This window comes from Blastomyces dermatitidis, assembly GCF_000003525.1.
Source record: "Blastomyces dermatitidis ER-3 genomic scaffold supercont1.6, whole genome shotgun sequence".
In the NCBI taxonomy this organism is placed as follows: Eukaryota; Fungi; Ascomycota; class Eurotiomycetes; order Onygenales; family Ajellomycetaceae; genus Blastomyces; species Blastomyces dermatitidis.
Genome location: NW_025544779.1, coordinates 5500734 through 5520385, shown reverse-complemented (window position 1 = coordinate 5520385; position 19652 = coordinate 5500734). Strand labels below are relative to the sequence as shown.

The following is a 19652-nucleotide window of genomic DNA, read 5'->3' as shown; positions in this document are numbered from 1 at the left end:
GATACATATGATAATAACTTTCCAGCTCAGAAACATAGAGCAATTCATTGAAGCAATTTGTACACCTCTGTATTTATTAGAAACCTGAGGTGCTTGAGTTCCAGATTTAATGTATTCCCTGCGGGTTTCGAACCCACGCGCCTTGATTTCCCACGCCAAGGTGCTACTGAGTGGCCGTATTAATCATTTAGTCACTGAGGCAACTGATTAACACTCTTAGTATATTTCAGAAGTATATCAACTGAGCACTCTGAGATTTTCTTAATAAGTTTGTATCTGCTTATCTTGATGATATTCTCATCTTCACTGATAAGTTCAGAAAAGAATATCAAGAACATGTATTAAGAGTATTACAATAATTATAAGAAGCAGAACTACTGATAGACATAGACAAGTATGATTTTAAAGTTAAGAGTATAAAATATCTAGGTTTTATTATAGAAGCTAATAATAAAATCTGAATGAATTCTGAGAAGATCTCTGCTATTCTTGAATGAGAGATTTCTCACACTGTGAAAGATGAACAAAGCTTTATCAGATTTACTAACTTCTATCAGTGATTTATACAGAATTTCTCAGATATCACTAGATCACTCATAGAACTTATTAAGAAGAACTCAGTATTTCAATAATCAGCAGACACTGAAGTCATATTTATACAAGTAAAAAAGATATTCATTAATACCTCTCTGCTAATAATATTTGATTCTGATCATAAGATAGTTATTGAAGCTGATTTCTCTGACTATGTCATAGAAGAAGCTATACTGCAATATGATAATAAAAATGTCTTACAATTATGTGTCTTTATATCTGAGAAACTGAGTCCTGCTGAATGCAATTATAAGATCTATGATAAGAAACTTCTTATAATAGTACACTGTCAAGAAGAATAAGACTCCAAGCTCTGAAGTGTCTTCAAATTCGCAATCATCATTGATTATAAGAATCTCAAGCATTTTACAATCATCTGTAAGCTTATTAAATGATAGATGCAATGATCTGAATTTTTAAGCCATTTTCATTTCAAGATACACTACTGTTCTGACAGTCAGAACTCAGTGACAGATGCCCTCTCATAATAAGAGTAAGATAAACTATTCAATGTAACAGACACTCACTGTATGAACTGAGAGCATCAGCTCTTAGATTCAAAAATACTAGTTAATTATAATACGACAATTTATAGCACTATACATTCTTTCTCAATGAAAAAACTCTCTCTCTCTGAACTGACACTGATAATAACACTGACACTGACACTGATACTGATATCTCAACTTCTTCTGAACCTACACTGAATGAACTGTGATATATAATAGCTCAAACTGAGGAACTTCTCTAAGCACTCACTGAAGTAGTATGTTAAGAAGCACTCTGATTTCTCTCAGAACTACATATAAGAATTAACATCTCAGAATGCTTAATTGATAATAATAACAGTCTGTGATTTTACAAATAATACTGAGTCTCTCATTCTAAACCTCTACACATCTGAATAATACAAGAGATGTATGATTCATGTATAACTGATTACTCAGGTTGTGAATAACTATATTAAATAGTCTTTTGAGAATTCTACTTATCTGAGATATTGAATAGTATCAGACACTTTGTCTGAAACTGCAACTGTTATTCTTCTATCATTTCATGAAAGAACTGTAAAAAAGATCTACTGAAATCACTTGATATTTCTGATAGAATCTGATAAGATGTAGTAATTAACTTCACTATTAATCTTTCTGAGAGTAAGAGTTATAAGAATATTCTAATTATTATTGACTAATTGAGTAAAGATATTATATTAGAATCTTATGATAAGATAAATACTGAACAAGTCACTGAAGTCTTTCTACAGAGTCTGTTCTACTGAATGCATGAATTGTCAAGATGTGGTTCGGAAGAACGTACGGTGGTTCGGAAGAACGTACGACCGTCGGATAATAACGCGGCCGCTTCCGAACTTGCTTACGAGTGTAAAGGGGCCATAGCGGCCACTAATTAATTTAGTGTACAATATATAAGAAGCCAGTGTATATCTGTTTATTATTATTATTATTATTCTTCAATTATAGATGTATGCAGTCAGAGACTATGACATCTACCTGAGAACTTTTAGTTCTCAGGGTTTTTCCTATGTCTGTAAAGTTAACTATTATACATTCATCAATTTCAGATATGCAAAATCAGAAAATTCCAGTTCAGAATACAAAAACTGTTTACAAATTGCAGTGTTTTAACATCTTTTGATACTTTGAAATCATTTGATAATATCATGACAACGGAAAAGAGAAAAAGAACACAGTCTCAAAGATAGACACATTAAATAGATAGATAGAAAGAAATTGAAAGAAAAAGATAAAGAAAAAGATAAAGTAAAGAGAGACTATAACAAAACAAATTATTAAAAGAGAGTATATAGCTGTTTTAACAGACTATATCTGATTAATTTCCTCCTCTTCATATTCAGATAATTCTGAATTTAGTCATTTTCTTGTAGCTGCTTGAGTTTCTGATAGAAAGTCTATTAAGTATTTAATTCCTGTCTCAGTTGAGAATAAGAATCTCATATTTAATTGATTTAGATCATACTTCTCTTTCAATCTGACTCTGAGACTATTGTATAATGCACAGTGTATTACAATATACTCAGAATTCTCATTTGTATTGCAGAATGAGCATTCTATTGAGTCAAATCTATCATCAAATCTTTATATATAAGATTTGAAATAGTCATGTCCTAGTTTCAGCTGTATTATAGATGAGAATATTTTCTTTTTACATTTAATTGAACAAGATTTTCACTTGGGTTTTATTTCAAATCTTAAATAATGTATACTCTTCTTTTGTTTCTGCCAGCTTTCATTTCACTTGTTTAAACAAGATTCTTTTATTTTTCTCTTTATAAAAGATCAGGACATAATTTTTTGAATAGATCTGCTTAATTCTACACTCTTTTTTACAGCTGAATCAGCCAATTCATTGTCATGAATATTCATATGAGCAGGAACTTAGTGCAGATGAATTATCAGCTTTGATGTTCTTTTCTTTTGAATTTTTAAAATAGAGTTTAAGATCAGTTCAAGATTCATTTGATTATTATGAATCTGACTATTTCTAAGTCTTTTTAAAGCAGCTTGACTATCAGAGAATATTCATATCTCTTTTAAACAATTTTCTCTTTTATGAGATTTTATTTCAATGAGTTTGAAAGCTTTCACTATTGCAAATAGTTCAGCATCAAAGACTTTACATTCAGAGCCTAGATTTCAGAAATCTGAGATAAAATTGATATTATCTTCAGTATAAGCAATTCCTGCATTTAATCTATTCAAGTTCTCATTTTTTGAGTCATCTGAATAAATCAGAATAGAGTCTTTTATATTGATTGTAGAAATTCTCTTCAAATGCTGTTCATATTCTTTCTCTTTTAATAGTTCACTTATTTGTAAGTCTATAAGAGATTCAAGCTTTTCTCTCCAGAGAGATAACTTCTCATGATCAACTTTTTCAACATTTAAAGAAGAAAATTGATTTTTAATCAGAGAGCATAGTCTGTACAGTTGAGAAGACATTTTCTATTCAGAATTATTTTCATTTCAATCAAGAAATCTATTTCAATCCAGTTCATTATCAGAGTTAATTGATGAAAATGAAGAAGAGACTCTTTCTCTGATTATATATTTTGAGCTCATCTTTACAACTCTCAGAGCATAGTTCATACAGGCCTTTTCAAATCTAATAGCAGAAGAAGGAATTGAAGCTTCAATTTTCAATGCTTTAATAGAAGATAATTTGAATGCTCTCAGAATTCTTCTCAAGACTCTGTTTTACAGACTTTGAAAGAGTTAAGTGAAATTTTCTTGATTATTTCATCAAACTTGAACTTCATAATCAGCTACTGATGTAATACAGGCTATATATAACTGTCTCATAGCCTGGAAGGATAGACCTCTCTCTGTATTTAATAGTCTGATTATATTATTCAATAGTCTTTCTGCCTTGACAGTTCTTTGTTGAATGTGATATTTAAAATTCAACTTAGAGTTTAATCATACTTCTAATCATTTGACATTTACACTGGGTTTAATCTCTCTATTTAAAAGAGTTAGAGATAGTTCTTTCTCATTGAATCTAGAAAAGAAATGAATTAACTCAGTTTTATTCATATTAAATTGAATTTGATTGATATCTACTCTAATAAAGATTTTCTTTGCAGCTTCTTCAATTACTTTCAAATTCTCTTTGATAGTTTTTGAGCTGTAGACTAGATCAATATCATCCACATAACTCAGAGATTGCACTATTCTCATATTTCTATTTTTAAATAGATATGCAGTGTATATTGCAAATAAAATGAGCAAGATTGAAGATCTCTGTGATACTTCTATTTTTATCTCAGTCTTGTCTTATTTCATTTCATTAAAGAAGAGTTGTATACTTCTTTTAGATATAAAACAGTTAATTCATTTTATTAGAGAAAGTGACAGTTTTAATATCTTCAATATCTGAATTAACTTTGACTTTGAAACATGATTAAATGCTTCTTTTATATTGATAAAAACTGCAGTTGAGACCAGATTCTCATGCTTTGCTATTTGAATATTATGAACAACTGAGAGAACAGTGTCAATTGCAGAACACTGTTTTCTATCTCTCATTTATTCACTGAATAAAAGAGAATCATCTATAGAGCTTATAAAAGATAGTTGAGTAGCTATTATCTTTTCTAAAACCATTCCTAGACAGTTCAATAGAGATATTACTCTATATGACTTAGAAATTGAAGTTTTTCTATTAGGTTTTACAAGAATCACTTCAGTGGCTTCTCTTCAGCATTCAGAATGATATTCATTTTTCAAGAGATTGAAAAAGAGCTTAAAATATTCATTCTTTAAGTAGGAATATGTATTTTGAATAATCAAGTGATTAATTGAATCAGGACCTGCAGCAGTTTTAACAGAACTTGAGAAGATAGCTGACTCTAATTCATCTTGTGTAAGATCAGGCCATTCCCAGTCATTTTCATCAATGTAGTTGAGAAGTGATATATTCTCTTCCTCTGAATCTGAATCTGAATCTGAATCTAAATCTGGTGAGTTCTGAAAGAGAATTCTCATGAAAGCTTGACATTTTTTCTCAAAAGAGTTTGCTGTATATGATTCATTCTGAAACTCATATTCTAAGGCTGGAAGTTTTGCTACACTTCTTGTTTTAGTATAGTTAAAAGCTTTAAAAACTTCCTTCTCTTATGCTTCTTCAAGAAATTTATTCCAGCAGTCTGTTTTAGCTCTTTTAATATCTGAAAAATATTCATTTCTGACAGCTTTGAACTCTTCATCAGATATTACATCATTCTTTCAATCTCTTCTAGCAGTAGCTAATTCTTTCCTTTTAGATGATATATTCTCATTTCATCAAGGTTTTGAATACTCAGAAGATTTTCTCTTTGAAATATTATCTCTAACACTTGTTAGAATAATAAATGTAATAAGCTTCACTCTATTCTCAAGCATTTCATTTGAGATATCTTGATCAGAATTTCAATATAGCTCATTCTGTCTCTCAGATTTTAACAGTTTTATACTTTCTTCAACTGCTTTTCAATCAGCTTTTTCAAAGTTATACTGATTAGAGAGAAGAGGATTTTCACTCATTTATTTTTCACTCAGTTCAATATCAAATTGAATAATCTCATGACCTGATTCTGATGTCTCATTTGAATCAATAAACCAGTTTACAAGTCTTCTTTTCATTAGATTTTGTGACATGAAGGTTAGATCTATAATAGACTTCTGTTTCATGCCTTTTCTAAAGAATGTTTGTTGATCAGACTTATTAACCAAATCTATTGAATGCTCAAAGGTTCATTCAATCAGATTATCAGCTCTCACTGCTCTCTTGCATTCTGAATTTCATCAGGGATGATGTGCATTGAAGTCTCCTGCAATTATAGAGTTTCTTGATAGAGTTATGTTCAGAAATCCTCTATCAATTGTCCAGATATTGTTATATTCCTTCAATGACTTTTCATTATAGATATTTATGAGCTGTATAGTATCAAACTCATTTTCTTTATCTATAATGTCACCCACCAGAATATCAGAGTCAGACATGATATTAAATCTTAGATTAAATTGATATCTGTACAAAGAGTACTATAACAACTATAATAAGCAGAACTATTAATAGACATATCTAAGTATGATTTTAAAGTTAAGAGTATGAAATATCTAGATTTTATCATAGAAGCTTAAATGTAAGAGGCCTACACTGAATAGATCAGTATAATATTAATAGGTCTTATATAACAAAGAGAAAAATGTTAAAGAAGAAAAAGAAAGAGAAAGTATAAGAATCAGTAATTGAAGTGAATATTTATATGTGTATGTGATGATGTATGCAGTGAAGCTTCAAGATGAAAGAATATACACGCGTTCATAGCAGTTGAGAATCAGTGATCAAGAATGGCTGAGAATCAGAGTATACATATTTGAAAGAATATACATATGTTCATAGCGGCCGAGAATCAGCGATCGAGAATGAAGTGGTAGAAATCTATAAAGTGTAATAAAATAGTCTATATAATTGATCAGATACAGCTCATCACATTAACTCTCTCTTTTCAGAAGTAGTTCTCATCAGTCAAGAGTCATCATTTCAGATAATACAGAACTTGAAGTTCAGATCAGTTAATTATAGCTAACTTATTTCACAAGATATTATCAGCTGCAGTCACATGATCTCTTATCAAGAATATCTTCAATCTCTCACTTAAGCTCATTATCTTTATTTATGATCTCTGGCAGTTGTCAGTCAGAAGTCAGTTAAGAAGAGAACAGATCAGTGACAGTATGACAGAGTAAGCTTATATAAAAGATATTATAAATCTCTGATAATATGTCAAGACAGTAGTTATAACTATCTAGAACTTCTATCACTTTATATCTGATATAATGATAATCTAGTATACAAGATGAATATGTAATTCATATATTCTTGAGATTCAATTATATAAGATCTTCTATCTTTTACTGCTCTGTGAGATCTCATCAGATATTAATTTAATCTTCTTAATCTTGTTTCATAATTATTATGAAGGTCTCTGCTCAGTCACAGATATCTCAGAGCTTTATTACTATATTATCAGTTATCTGAATCAGACTGCAGAGATTCAGTATAAACTGTATAATCTCTAGAAGATTCAACACTTTCATGTAATATTTATATATAAGAAAGAACAGACTTATATCTGTTGAAATAATTTCTTAACTGTTGATAGTAATCTCTACATGTAGAAGAAGATTATATCAATTATCTTATAAGTAATTACAGAACTTATAAAGATAATTCTTCACAGTCTGAATTATCTATTCTGATATATTATCAGTCTCAGATAGACTGGCTGTCAGAATCATGAATTTCATGTTTGATCTCATTTGATCTGATCTCATACATTTCTTGACGTGAATCCCGCTGAGACTGGCTATCAAAAAAGCATGCAAAGTGACTATATATCAGATTTTAAAATGAGATCATGACTTGAAAAAAATGAGAAAGTGGTTTCATTTGATCTCATTTAGTTCCATTCTTGGCATAAAGTTACTATTTTTAGATATTTTAAGGTTTTTTTTAGACTATTTTTAATTTTTTAAAAAGTAACACTTTTTAATAATGCTTAAATGAGATTTAAAGTCATTTAAAGCAATAAAAATAATTTAAATTGAGAAGTGGAAATCATGATCTCATTTGAAAAATGTGATAAGAGTAGACAGTAAGTCTCACTGGGACAGTATGAGACTACTATCTAATGTTAAAACCGTGTAATGAGATCAGTTGAATTGGTAATGAAACTATCAAAAAATCTGGTCCTGGTCTCAGACACGGTCACACGGTCAGTCTAGTCTCAGAGTGATAGACAGTTGATAAATGATATATAATCTTGAGAACTTGACAGATTCTTGTTTAGAGAGTGCTTACAAATTGACAGCTCTGATCTAATACTATAGATCTCAGTAATTTATACATGTGATAGAACAGACTTTATAGAAAAGCTTCAGTAACTTGTTCAGTATTTATCTTATTACAAGATTTCAATATTATATCTTTGCTTAATTAATTCACAATGATCAGAATGTTTCTATAATTCTTACTTTTAGAGAGATTAATAGCAAAGTCAATTATCATATCTCATCAGATTCTATCAGAGATATCAAGCAGTTGTAACAGATCTTTTCTACAGTTCTTTTATAAGATAATGAAAGAACAATAGTTGCAGTTTCAGATAAAATATTTGATACTGTTTAATATTTCAGATCAGTAGAATTCTCAAGAGATTATTCAGTACAGTTGTTTATAATCTGAATGACTGATTATATATAAATTATGCATCTCTTGCATTAGTCAGATGTGTAAGAGTTCAGAGTGAGAGACTTAGCATTATTTACAGAATCATAGAGTGTTGTTATCATTACTTGAATATTCTAAGATATTAGTTCTTATATATAGTTCTGGAAAAATTGAGATGCTTCTTGATATACTACTTCAGTAAGAGTCTGAAGAAGTTCACCAGTTTGAGCTGCTGTATATTATAGTTCATTCAGTGTAGAAGAAGTGAGAATATCAGTATTAGTATCAGTTCAGAGAGAGAGTGTTCTAATCAGAGAAACATGTATAGTGTCATGAGTTATTCTATCTTGATTCATTGATATCTTTAGATCTAAGAGCTGATGCTCTTGATTTATTCAACAGATGTCTGCTACATCAGAAGACATATCTTACTCTTATTATAAGAGTATATCTATCATCAAGTTCTGACTGTCAGATTGATAGTGTATTATAAAATACAAGCAGCTTAAGAACTCTGATCATTATATCTATTATTCAGTAAGTTTACATATTATTATAAAGTACTTAAGATTCTTATAATCTGTGATTATCTCAAATTCAGAGATGCTTCAGAGTTCAAAGTCTCATTCTTCTAGATAGTATATAATTGTAAGAAGTTTCTTGTTATAGATCTCATAATTGTATTCAGCAGAACTCAGTTTCTTAGACATGAAGATGCATGATTATAAGACATCTTTATTATTATATTGCAGTATAGCTTCTTCTATAATATAATTAAATAAATCAGGTTTCACAACTATCTTGTGATCAGAATTGAATGTTATTAGCAGAGAGATATTAATGAACATCTTCTTCATCTATATAAATGCAGCTTCAGCATTCACTGATCATTGAAATACTGAGTTCTTCTTAGAGAGTTCTGTAAGTAATCTCACAATATCTGAGAAGTTTTGTATAAATCATTCATAGAAGTTAGTAAATCTGATAAAGCTTTATATATCTTTTTCACAGTGCACAGAGGCTCTTATTCAAGAATAGCAGAGATCTTCTCAGAATTCATTTAAATTCTCTTATCCGCTTCTATGATAAAGTCTAGATATTTTATACTTTTAATTTTAAAATTATACTTATCTATATCTATCAGCAGTTCTACTTCTTATAGTTATTGTAATATCTTTCACATGTATTCTTGATATTCTTTTCTGAATTCATTGATGAAGATGAGAATGTTATCAAGATATGCAGATGCGAATTTATTAAGAAAGTCTCAGAGTGCTCAGTTGATATACTTCTGAAATATACTGAGAGCATTAGCCAGTTCAAAGAGTGTGACTACTTATTCAAAGAGATTATATCATGTTCAGAATACTGTAAGTCACTTATCTTCTTTAGTAATGCAGATCTTATGAAACACAGTAATGATATTGTAAGAATAAGTACTCGCAGGCAATTATTCAAGTGTTTGTAGCTTAGTGTGATATGTACTATTAACTACTAGAAGTATTTGTGATAGAAAGATAAAATGTAGAGATTAAATGTATAATAGCATTCAAGCTGAGTTGTGAATAGTATTCATGAACTTCAGTCTATATAATTGTGTGTAGTCAAGAGCTGCTAACTCTATTAATTACATAAGAGATAGAAATAGAGGTAAAAAATCTGTGAGAAGTGAGATTTCTTACAAAATCTCTTACATCTAAGCTGAAATTTTCTGATTTTATATATCTGAAATTAATAAATATGTAATAGTTAACTTTATAGATATTAGAAAAACTCTGAGAACTAAAAGTTTTCAGATAGATATTATAGTCTCTGACTCTATATATCTATAATTAAAGAATAATAATAATAATAATTAAAACAGTAAGTTAGAGTCAGTGAAATAATTCTCGAATTTATTTAGAGATTAATAATTATATAGACTTTTAAACACTCAGTGTCTAATCAGTTTAAAATCTTAACTTTTAAATATCAGATAATTAATAACAGTATCTCTCAGATTATAACTAATCTATAAATCTCAATTTATAAGTTTATTAATATGATTAATAAGAGTGATATAACTAGAAATAAAGATTATAAAAGAAACTTAATTCAGTTAATTTAGATGAATTTAGATAGATATATTTATAATTTTCAATTGAGAATAATACTGATAAATGAGACAGTTTTTAGAATTAGTGATTATATAGATTAAATTCAGTGATATCACTAATATAATAATTGATTTTTTCAGTTTATAACTTATTTACAGTGATTTCATCATTCATTCATTATTATACTATGATTTACAGCTCAGTGACCGTGTCACTGATTGAAATGATGAATAGACTGACTGTGTGACTGTGTCTGAGACCAGGACCAGATTTTTTGATAGTCTCATTATCAATTCGACTGATCCCATTACACAGTTTTAACATTAGATAGTAGTCTCATACTGTCTCAGTGAGACTTAGTGTCTACTCTTGTCACATTTTTCAAATGAGACCATGATTTCCACTTCTCAATTTAAATTATTTTTATGACTTTAAATGACTTTAAATCTCATTTGAGTGTTACCAAAAAGTGTTACTTTTTAAAAAATTAAAAATAGTCTAAAAAAAACCTTAAAATGTCTAAAAATAGTAACTTTATGTCAAGAATGAGACTAAATGAGATCAAATGGAACCACTTTCTCATTTTTTTCAAGTCATGGTTTCATTTTAAGATCTGATATATAGTCACTTTACATGTTTTTTTGATAGCCAGTCCCAGCAGGATTCACGTCAAGAAATGTATGGGACCAGACCAAATGGGACCAAATGTGAAATTCATGGTCCCGGCGGCCAGTCTAATGGTGGAACAACCATAATCCGGTCGTGTAATAACCCTACGTTCTTCCCGTATGAATGCCTTGAAGTTGGTCATGTGATTTTACTCCCTTGAACTCACTAAACAGCGTCTACGGCCGGCAATAGACATATATACAAAGCTGATATGAGTGTAAGGATCTAGTTAGTAAATCAGTATACCCTTTAATCTCGTCTACCTACCATGCGTCTCAAAAGTTCAAAAATTGGCAAAGTGGCGGAAAGGATAACACACGGGGAGATCCCTGGAAGAAATACGTCTGTCTAGCACCTAAACATATCTATGCGCATGTTCTTAATGTAGAATCGAATAAAAAAAAATATTAGATGGTCCTAGAAGTTTCATAGGGGGTCGCCTTGCCATTCCTATTTCATTAGTTATCCGTTTCGCCTGAACAACGACCAAAGCCACGCCCTTCATCTACACACAAATGAACTTCTATAGGGTGGAAGCCTCAGAGCCTACTCTTCACAACCTGCCCGCACTCCCAAGACTCGCCCGCTTCCAGCGTCTGCCATTTCACAACAGACCCCGCCTCAACACATATCATATTCTTATACCCATCATCCGGAGCGAAATCAGCCATTCCCTTCGCCTTCTCGATCCACGGGTTCCAGACTACGATGTCATCAAGAGATTCGCGTGAGATGGAGAAGAGTGAGCTGTCGTTATCATCTCCGTTTGCGATGACGATGGGAACCTTGGGATCAAGGGATTGATAAACCCGGTCTGTTTCTTGGGTGATTGCGAGGGCCGGCGAAGATTCGACGTGCGTTGATGCGTTGAGGACTTTGTCGACGTATGTTTTTGATTGGAGGTTTAGAATGCGGATTTTTGCGATGTCCTGTTGTACAATTTTAGCTGAAAAGTTCCGCAGGATGCACGTTAAGGAGGAATAATATTTTTCGTAGATAGGTGTGATAGAGCCGGTACGACATTTCTGTAAAATAAAAAAAAAAAAAACAAAATGACACAACATACCTCAACCTTAAAGTACGAATGGAGCAAAACCTGGAAATCAAACGGCTTTTCTCCCTTATTCCGGACCTGCAGCGTCGTACCCAGGCTGTCCTTGCTCAACGTAACACTGTACACGAGGCCAAATTCATACGGCCAATCGCTCTTGAATTTATCGCTCAACATGCTTGTCGACAAGCCAAAGTCAAGCTTAACACTGCTATCACCATCCTGCCCCTCTGATTCAGAAGTCGATTTCCCTAGGAATTCCCAATATGCGTTGCGAGCAAAGCCGTGCTGGGGAAGCGCGGAGGTTGCATGGTCTTTAGGTGGGGGACCAAAAACCTGTCACGAAGAAAAAAGAACAAAGTCAGCAATTTGGTCGGTCCGATTTGGGGCGCTGGTGTCAGCAATGCGCGCCAGTCAAGTGGAATGCATATATTTAAACTTAGCGGAGAAGGAATGGAATGAAAAATAAAAAGAAAATAATATCTGGTACGAACAGGAAAAACCAATGGGATACCCCCACGGATAGGTTTGGAGCCATCCAAAACAGCCTTCTGGCTTAGGAATAGCTGTTCCTCGCCCTCGGCAAGTTTCCACGCAACGACAGTCGCGCCAAGTAGGTTGACGGTGACGGATTCACCGGATGCTAACGACGCTTGGACCTTGTCTTCTTCTACGGAGATGGTGATGGTGGGCTGTGGGAGAGGAGAGGAGACGGGAATGGCTGGGGGCTTCTTTGCGCGCTCCATGGTGGTGGGTGTTTTTCGCTAATGGTTGGTTTGTTAGTTCTTATTACTCTATGGCGGGGAAAAGGAGGTATCAGCCTGCCTAGGTATGGAATGGGATCAGTTTATTGGGAAATAGATGGTGGATATTGTAAGATAGAAGGAGAATAATAGTATAAGCAGCGGAGGTTTTAAATATTGTATGTATTTGGTCAAAATATATATATATCTATTGGATTGTAGCGGGGTATCAGTGCCGTGGAATGAAACGCCAGGAAGAGCCGCCCGTGGAGGAAGCCAACAGTGACGAAATGGACCGAATAATCAGCATGAACATTATGGATGAACTGCGCGCGGCATTCTAGACTCCGGCTGCATCCAATCTGAAACACACCTAACAAAGCAGACTATGCCCGTCTGGTGCAACAATAAGATCTGGGATCCTGGTTTATCGGCTTCTTATTTGCGCGTGCAGTTCAACTTCGTCAATAATGCAGCTTCGTATGCGTAGAATACAATACAGAGCCAAAAATATCCCTATGACGCCCCCATCCTAATTCCGAACAGAAAGCGAAAATTGAAGGCAAGGAACAATGGGAAGAAAACTGCCCGCATTATTTATAAAAGGAGATAGTAACGGAAGAAATACAAAGCAACCCACTAAATGAGTTAGCAAGGGAAGGGGCAAGAAACAATGCACAACCATACAGCACGGCCGTCTCTCTCACAAACTTCCACCATGTCGTCTTGCAGCATCGTGTGCTTCCACTTTGATATCAAACATCACATCCTCAATCTCACGGAGTACAGGTCTACCAAATGTTACCGTCCTGAGCGATCCCAACACTGAACGTAGAGACGCAAGTATACCAACCCCTGAACTTTCCACCCTGTCTGATCGGGTTTCTAGTTCCGCTGAACTGGCAAGACCCGCTTCTCTGGAAGTGGAATGCTCGGGCTGATCGCTCATGGCTATATCGGCTGCTGTATCTTCTGCTCTTTTCGAATCAGGCGAAATTTGCGGTGTCGTTAGTCGGTCGGTTTGTTCTATGGAGTCTTCTGGTAATGCTAGTTGACAGCTCAAGCGAACGGATCTTCGTTTCTTGGACTTGCGTGGACTTGGAGATTGGCCAATATCGGACGAGGAATTGAAAGCCTCCGCAGTATAAAGCATTGAATTCGCCTTTCTCCGTGATGATCGACTCGATCGTTTCAACTGTGAAACTTCACTTGTAGAAGTGGTATTTTCCTGCTGAGAAGGGATATTCTCCGAATCAATCGCCCTATCATCTACAGCATCGCTTCGCTTATTTGGAGAGACTCGTTTAATGCGATCACACAGGCTCGAAGGCATGTCCTCCCTTTTTCGTTTCATCGATCGCGTCACAAATGAAGCGTTTGGTTCTTCCGTTGTTCTACTTGAGACTTCCATATCCATTGACAACTCAAGGTCTTGTTCAAGCTGAGATGCTATCTGCTTTTCAAGATCATCGCTGAAAGAGTCTGGAATAATATCAATCCTATCGGCTCCAATCATTGGGATGCGATTGTTTCGTTTCGAGGTAGGAGATCTCTCATCACCACCTGCCTCTAATGGCACTGGACTGGCATTTTCGGTTTGGGGGTATGATGGATAATGTGATTTTGACTTGGTTTCTATAGGCTCTGAGTTATTGGCTCTGTTGGATCTTGTCACCCTCCGTTCAGACTTTTTCCTGGAGCTTAAAAGACTTCGGCGACGACTGGTGTTACCACTGGTTGGTGTCGGCGAGCTCCTTGGAGGGGAAGACAGATCACCATTCATAATAACATCCTGATCTTTGATATCGCAAATTCGTCTGGTCTCGGACGCTTCTACGTTCCGGATTTCAGGGGTCTGTATTTGAGGAGGGGATGAGGGTGGGTCCTCTGAATGTAGACTAGCGATGCCCAACTCAGATGGTAAGGGCGATCCGATCATTTGATCTGACTGCACAACTGAGGTCTTGGCAGTTGGAGTTGGTGAAGAACCAAGGAACTCCTCCTTGCTGTCCGCGGTGGCAAGTTGAGGTATGAGACTCGGCGGAGTACTCTTTTCGATCTCAAGATCTCCAAGCTTCGTCGCGCGCAGTGGGTGGCTTGTCTCCCGGCCAAGCTGCGAATCGGAGGAACGAATACCTGGATATAACTCCGCGGTCTCGCCTCGCTGCCTATCCCTTACCTCCCTTTGACGGTCAGTGAGCACCTGCGTATCACTAGCAGGATTGATTCTTGGAGAGGAATCGCCAGGGACAAATTGAATGTGTGAATCATCATGTGGAAGCCGAGGCTTGGGTGTTGTGATCTTGGTCGTTGATGGAGTCCTCCTGTTCCGACGGTAGCCTTTATTTGGCCTGGGGGGCGGGGTGCGTTGTGCAGCATTCGGAGAAAAAGCCATGCAAATCTTGTTTGTGTGTTCAAGGGGATTAATGGGAATTTCGGACCGAGCTAGTTCTTCTTGAGAGCTAAGGAATTCGGGAGAAGGAACATCAATCTAGAATGAGGTCAAAATCTATTCACTTCAATATAAAACAATGTACATGTACATGTACATACCGTGGAGTCTCCCGCTGGCGGAAAGTTTGGCAGCACGAGATGCACGAATGGCTTCAGCCTTCTCAGAGCTCTTTCCACATTTTCAGGATATACCGGCGTCTCTTTGGAACCAAACGAATTATTCCATAATTTGATGAAGTGGTTCAGAGTAAATTTATGTCGTGATTCCAACCCAGATGTGATCAGCGTTGATAACTTCTGTAATAGACTATCTCCCGACTCGGCTGATTTTTGAAACAACTTAGCGGTCGATAACGTCAATTGTCGCGCCTATTGTCATTAGCATACTCTTGAGACAGAGGAATAAATTCTCAAAACGTACTGAGATACTAATGGTACTGTCCACATCTGGTCTGCTAGTGAGCAAACCATCACGGTCAATTAGCCATATGCCTAAAGACTCCTGTAACCCGCTGAGTAAAGCTGGACCGAACGACGATGGACATCGATCAATAAGCTTAGTCGTGGAGTCTAGGAATCTAACAATGCGACGATGATCAATGTCCGCTAACTTAACGTATATTGCTTTCAGCACCCTGTTGGCTAGTTCAATTAGGTTGTTGAAAAGATGAGGTTGGCTTTGACGACGCGCGAATGGTGATTTGTTAAGTGACGGATGCAGCGAGGATGGAGGATGCTCCTGGAGTTTGATTAAGTCTAGTAGAGCTGCACAATGGCCAGCGATTGCTGATAGTGGTTGGGAGCTGATGGCTTCTGCTAGCGTCTCAAGGGTAGTAGCTAAAGTAGCTTCACCCTTCTCGGCTCGAACAATAGAACCGAGTGAATCAAGGAGCAAGGACCACTCTAAAAATACTGGCTCAAAAGCAGACCCCGCAACCAGGATAGCTATTACGTTGTCGTAGTCATTAGACGCTGAATCGTCATGTTTTTTAACCTCAGTTTCCAGTGGGAAGGTCGCAAGGCATTCATTAGCCAGCTTGGCTATGTTGTACCATACATAGTGGCAGTTGGACAAACATTCCAGATTGGAAGAAACATTTCCCGATTGTTCTAAGAATATGTCTGCAAATTGACGAAGAGTTTGCAGCTTGGCATTCCTTGATGATTTTCCTTGCGCACTCATCTCGATTATGCCATGAAGTAGTTGAAAATATTCGGGGCTGGTTGTCGATGAGGACAACGGCGAAAATGTAATTAACTGAAGTAAGTGAAGTATAGGAGATTTGACATTGTCGTTCGCCGATCGTCGTTGGTGTGTAGGAGTGGTGGCGGTTTGAAACCTGTCCTGAGATACTTGTGAGAGTAACTTGTCCGTAAATAGAATTGGCCCAGTGAACGAGACAATTGTAGTCAAAAGGAATTTGAAACGATTATAAAATGTGTCACTCCGTTCTTCGCCGTTCACATTTAACGAGAGCGGAGCTGTCCTCCAAACGCGTTGCAAAGTCCCTAAGATACTGGCAATCGCCTGCATAGATTCTGATGAAGGGGTAATCTCCTGGATGGAAGCATCGCCTAGAGCTTTTGAAAGATTTGTCCACGCGAGTCCAATCCCTGACTTAGCCAAATCATCATCATTCCAGGCTGAGGTCTTGAATAGCGATGTGAATACAGGGAGAATAATTGATAACCGAGATCGAATCCATTTACAGTCCAGCCTTGGGAGATCCTCCGGTTCAAGGGCGGTTCCCTTGTTAATTTCGATCCTGTCTTCTTCCCAAACCCTTGGCCGCTGATTCCAGAGAAGAAAAGACAGTATCCGACACAAGCGCTCATTGTTAGTTGGGTCGGAATTCAGGTTTCCTGAGAGTGGAGTTCCAATGTATAATGTCCAGAAGAAGGCCAGACGACGATGAGAGGCCGAAGGCCGAAAGGCGTAATAGAGAAGTTTGTGGTAACTCGTAAACGCTTGGTTGAGTAGGATACCCTGCTTGTCAGATTTCTTCCTCTCAAGTTGCGAAAGGATTGGTCGGAATAATATTTTGGTGATATCTGTACTGGTGGACTCGTTCGGCGGCAAAGCATAAACAAACAAATCCCAAGCGATGAGAGCTTGGGATTTTGTCGTTAGGTCACTGCAGTTGAAGCACTTTTGAATAACTAGAAGCCAGTCCTTCAAATGGGTCCAATTGTCAATGGGCCATCGCCTGGTTCGAAGCAAGAGGATGATGATACTCCAAATTTGCGGCACTTGTGAACCACTTTCGGGATTTGGTATCATGCCCGATAATCGCCCACAAAGTTCCAAGACAAAAGGAGAGCCATTTTCTAGCGGAACATCAAGTACTTCCCGTAATGCATTGGAGACGGTGGCGTTTGGACCAAGTGCCATTGAAACCAACTTACCAAGTCTGATCGCCCTTGTTCGTACCTCTTTGAAATTATGAAGCAGGGCCGTTATAAGGTGATCCATCCACAAGCCAGCGTGGGACGCCATGGTTTGCTGCGATAGGAATAGAAGATTTACATAAATGGCTAGACGCTGTGCAATCACCGCTTTGCCTTCTACCCGGTCTGTAACGTCTTTAACCACAGCCAAAATAAGTGTTACTCGATTGCTCGTCATAATTTTTGGCGACAATTTTTGCACGGATAATATACGCATATACTCAATTGCAACATTTTTTGGTACATTCGGATTTTGAAGAGAGGAGATTGCGTGATCAACCATGAAAACCTTTAGCTCGTCTGAGAGTCGAGAAGAGAAATTCGGCTCATAGATGAACATGGCGAACAACTTCAACGCCTGGTGTACGATTTTGATATCGAGTGGTTGGTAGGTCCCCGATACTTCGCAGATATCTCTTCGGATGTACTGTGAGAATGTCTCAACCTTATCTGCCAATGCTCTCTCTTCTGGAATGTTGCAGTATGCAGTCAAAGCACCCAGCAGGTGCTGGTATCCGTCGGCCCTAGAGGTGCGCGAGTCGCCTGCGAGCTGCTTGGAGATGGATTCTAACATGCTAGGCAGGTTGCCAGATGGGTTAACTGCCTGCGCGTCGGATGAATTTGAGGCAGGCGACGAGCAACAAGATTTGAGAATCGATTTAGACGGCTTGCATTGGTTTGAAGGCGGCAGAGCTCGGAGTGGTGTTCTCGACTTCTGGCTGTTAGAGCTTGCAAAGGACGGAGGTTTAATATAGCTGGTCATAGGGGAGAAATTGACTCTCTTTGGCAGGCCGCTGGATTGGAGAAAGGATGACAAGTTCAATGGCGAAGACCCGGCGTCTGGCGTGGAGAGGGGAACTTGATGGCTGGACGGCTGCTGGATCTCGGACTTGGACACTGTTGAATCAAAGGAGGATGATCGCGGGGGAGTAGGTGGGCGCGCAGGAAGAGCACTGAGGCTCAGGACTTCCACCATATTTGGATTGAAGGGTGGCTGAATGGGGCCCGAACACGGAGAAACAGAAGGATCGTAAAGCTGGGATTATCACCCAACCCCAGCACCAGGAGATAAGGAATAAAACGGGAAAGGTTCATAGATTCAGAATACAACAGCCCTGGGAGAACAGTAAAAAAATAAAGAGCAATCATGAGACCACCGTAGTAATTGAATGTAGCATGGTTAAGATGTTTAGCTAGTCCACACTATCATCGCTTTCAGGACGTTCGAAGTTGAGATAATCCGTCGACGTTTGATTGAGACACGCTGAAAAGAGAAAACACGCCAAACTGATCCGGTCGCGACGGCGGCTGACTAAGACGCGTGAAGAAGTTGTAGGATAGTGTAGGATAGTTGAAGGTTGTATTGATAGATCTATCTACAGGAACATAATATACTGGTGGGTCATGTGATCTAGTGGGATCGCTAACCGCAACAGCTGTAAGGGCCAACACCCCCCCTCAAGATAACAAGAATCATATACAAAAACACTCAAACCACCAAGATAGTTTGTCAAAATCAAATACAAATGTAAAATTAAACATTCCCAATCTTTATATCTGTAAGACCTAGCAAAATCATGAATCATATAAATATCACAGTATTTAGAGATTTAGTAAGTTCATTCACTATTATCTGAGTAGTAAGAATGTATTCTAAATCAATAATCTTCTAATTCAACTATCAATATAAAAAATAAAAACATGTATCAATGTGCTTGCTTCAGATTATAATAACTGTCATCTTTATAAGATCTATAATACTCTTATTATCAGTGAGAATCTGTATCAGAGATATAGTGATAAAGTCAAGCTCAATTATGAGATTTCAGATTTATATTATCT

General features: G+C 36.3%; 2 protein-coding genes across 2 annotated transcripts; both read right to left on the bottom strand.

Moving 5' to 3' along the window:
• Positions 1 to 11653: 11653 nt before the first annotated feature.
• BDCG_06483 (glucose-6-phosphate 1-epimerase) lies at positions 11654 to 12911 on the bottom strand (the record flags this gene model as incomplete). The annotated part of the gene is made up of 3 exons (XM_045422218.1): positions 11654 to 12043; positions 12181 to 12501; positions 12660 to 12911. 3 exons carry the CDS (start codon positions 12909 to 12911, stop codon positions 11654 to 11656), a joined length of 963 nt encoding a protein of 320 aa, XP_045277909.1.
• Positions 12912 to 13611: 700 nt separating this feature from the next.
• On the bottom strand, positions 13612 to 18786 carry BDCG_06482 (telomere length regulator protein; the record flags this gene model as incomplete). Its single annotated transcript, XM_045422217.1, has 3 exons — positions 13612 to 15399; positions 15462 to 15731; positions 15784 to 18786. The coding sequence occupies 3 exons, from the start codon at positions 18784 to 18786 to the stop codon at positions 13612 to 13614; spliced, it is 5061 nt and encodes a 1686-aa protein (XP_045277908.1).
• Between the last annotated feature and the right edge of the window lie 866 nt (positions 18787 to 19652).